Source organism: Aphidius gifuensis, linkage group LG2 (genome assembly GCF_014905175.1).
Source record: "Aphidius gifuensis isolate YNYX2018 linkage group LG2, ASM1490517v1, whole genome shotgun sequence".
Classification (NCBI taxonomy): domain Eukaryota; kingdom Metazoa; phylum Arthropoda; class Insecta; order Hymenoptera; family Braconidae; genus Aphidius; species Aphidius gifuensis.
This window is the reverse complement of record NC_057789.1, coordinates 13,307,249-13,310,049: the sequence shown is the minus strand read 5'-3', so window position 1 is coordinate 13,310,049 and position 2,801 is coordinate 13,307,249. Positions and strand designations below refer to the sequence as shown.

Below are 2,801 nucleotides of genomic sequence, written 5' to 3'. Positions count from 1 at the left end.
AAAAAAATTAAAAAAAGATAATAATATTGATGATGTCACATTACCAGCATCAACAATACCACTAACAAAAATAACAATAAATAGCATTGAAAATAATGAAATAAATAATGGAGCCAAAAATAATAAATACAAAGACAGGAAAAGAGAAAATCAATCATCAGAAATACGTCAAAAAATTGATGATAAATGGGAATTTCCACGTCACAGATTAAAAGTAAGTAAATTAAATTTTATTAATTTTAATGTAATTAATTAATAAAAATGATTAAATATGTACTTCGAATACTTGGTGAAAGTTGTTTTGGTCAAGTATGGAAAAGTAAAGCAATTAATATTAATGATAAAAAGGGTACATCAATTGTTGCTGTTAAAACGCTAAAAGAAAATGCAACTGAACGTGAACGTATTGATTTAGCACAAAAATTAAAAGTCATGAAAACATTAGAGCCACACCCGAATGTTGTTAGATTAATTGGTTGTTGTACTGAACGTGAGCAAATGCTTGTTATTTTGGAGTATCTCAGTGGTGGTAAACCACAAAGTTTTTTGCGTGAATCAAAAGAATCAAAACCCAAATAGTGTATTAAATACAATTGATTTATCATATAATTCAATTGAAGATGAAGGTGCAACATCATTATGTGGTTTAATTGCAAAATTAACAACTGGTTGTAATATAAATGGTACAATTATTGGCTATATACCACAAGGTTTAAAAAAATTATCATTAACACATTGTAGTTTAACATCAAAGGGTATATCGCAATTATCACATGTATTTAATTTAAACAGAACAATAACAACATCATTAAATTATTTAAATATCAGTGATAATAATATTAAAGATGATATTAATAATTTATGTAATTATTTACGTCAACCAAATACATTTACATATTTAGATATTGGTGGTGTTAATGCAACACTAGAATTAATATTTAATGCATTACAAAATGGTTGTATTACAAATTTAATACATTTAAGGAGGTTATGCAGAAATTACTCTTTTTTTTTAAAATATAATGAGAATGTTCTGAAATTTCTTACACGAGTAGATTTTTTCATTCTGAATACAACGGTATAATTATTTTCTTATGTTGATCGGTTAAATTTTTTGTAATTAATTATTGAAAATAATATTTAACATTGGCTCTTATGGAGATTTCAACCATTTTTTTCGGATAGAAAAAATGATGAAAAAGTCTTGAAAAAAATCACACATATACTAGAAACCGAGTTTTATTGATTGCGCGAAAAATTTTCATATGTTGATCGGTCAATTAATGAGAAATTAATTATAAACTTTACAAAAATTAGATGTGGCAACGTATGGCATGTTCAAACACACACACATACCCGCAATCCCATATATTGTATACGGGGCGCAGGCACTTTTCACTTTATTTTTTTACAGTGTAGCCAGATTTCAGTTTTGTCTGTGACGTCAGAAGCGCCCCGCAACACCCGCAATGAATTTGTGCATAACCTCCTTAAATGTATCACGTAACATATTTATAACTAAAAAAACTCAAGAAATACCTCCTAGTTTTGAACAATTTTTTACATCAACATATACACTTAAATATTTAAATATATCATATTGTAAATTACCATTAGAGGGATTAAAAAATTTATTACTTTGTTTAGCATGTAATGAGAATACAAATGAACTTGAGCTTGATATGAGTGGTAATAATTTAGGTTCAATGGGTGCACATATATTAGAATCATGTATACATGGTGTACGTTCTTTATCATCACTTGATATTAGTGAGAGTAATATGGTTGTTGATATTGGAAAAGTTATAACAGCTATTGGTGAAAATAAATCAATAAAACATTTATAGGTATGTGAGTAAAAATTTACTTGGTATGAAAAGTAAAAATATAACAATTATTATGGATTCATTCTTTTCCTTAGCTTTATCTTTAAGCTTCATTTTTACGTTTAAATGAAGGAAAAAAGATTATTTGAGATAGGAAAGTCCTATTTCAAAGTTAACTACAGTTACATGAATTTTTGGTACCGGTGATTTTTTGTATCAAGAGACTCGATAGAGTCTTACCTCAATTTTTTAAAAACGCGAGTGAGCTTACCGGGTATAAGTATTTTAAGTCGGTGGTTCGTGACGTCATCATTTTTAATTTGTGTAATATCTTTTTAATTATTTGTTTAAAAAACAACTAAAAATAGTTTCATAGTTTCGATGCCTCTCTTTCCAATGAGCGTACCCTCGATTTTTTCCATCAAATAATAAAAAAGATATAAGACAGGGAAAAACCAAAAACAAAATCTTATTAAAAAATAAATTTCCAAGCTGAGGTGTCCTCGTTTCTTCGGTTACTTCGCGCCATACCATAAGTATATTATACGGAAACTTTTAGTGCCCTCTGTACCAAACACGGCGTCTGGCGGTCTGGTTATAAATATTATTAATGTTTGTTAAAATAAAAATCAGTTTGTTCATACTGCTGTCGTACTTTTCTTTTCTCTGTGTCACTTTATTTATTATAACAAACATTAATCAATCAAAAAAAGTGATAGATTACAGTAAGTATATGATTAATTTTATAAATATAGTTCAATCAAAGTATGAGACGTGTAGTAAAATTGTATTTGTTGTTATTATTTAATTTTAATTATACAATTGGAATTGAGTTTTTTTTTTATATATTACAAAAATGTGTTAATATTCGTTATATTTATTAATAAGTTTAGTATTAAGTGGAAACTAATTGATTTATTTTTAATATATGTAACAGGTATTTAGTAAGATGGGATATTGTGCTGTACCAGGATG

The 2,801-nt window shown here is 27.1% G+C and overlaps 1 protein-coding gene across 1 annotated transcript; it reads left to right on the top strand.

Moving 5' to 3' along the window:
* The first annotated feature begins 261 nt into the window (after window positions 1-261).
* Window positions 262-1,847, top strand: LOC122850401 (F-actin-uncapping protein LRRC16A-like). The gene is made up of 3 exons (XM_044149554.1): window positions 262-541; window positions 621-755; window positions 1,618-1,847. The coding sequence occupies exons 1-3, from the start codon at window positions 262-264 to the stop codon at window positions 1,845-1,847; spliced, it is 645 nt and encodes a 214-aa protein (XP_044005489.1).
* The last annotated feature ends 954 nt before the right edge of the window (window positions 1,848-2,801 follow it).

Bases quoted from the DNA above. Each gene is read 5' to 3' on its own strand.
- LOC122850401 (XM_044149554.1), top strand. From the start codon at position 262: ATGATTAAATATGTACTTCGAATACTTGGTGAAAGTTGTTTTGGTCAA. The intron at 542-620 runs GTTTTTTGCGTG...ATTCAATTGAAG, and splicing joins CAGTGGTGGTAAACCACAAA to ATGAAGGTGCAACATCATTA. The intron at 756-1,617 runs GTATATCGCAAT...AATTACCATTAG, and splicing joins TTGTAGTTTAACATCAAAGG to AGGGATTAAAAAATTTATTA.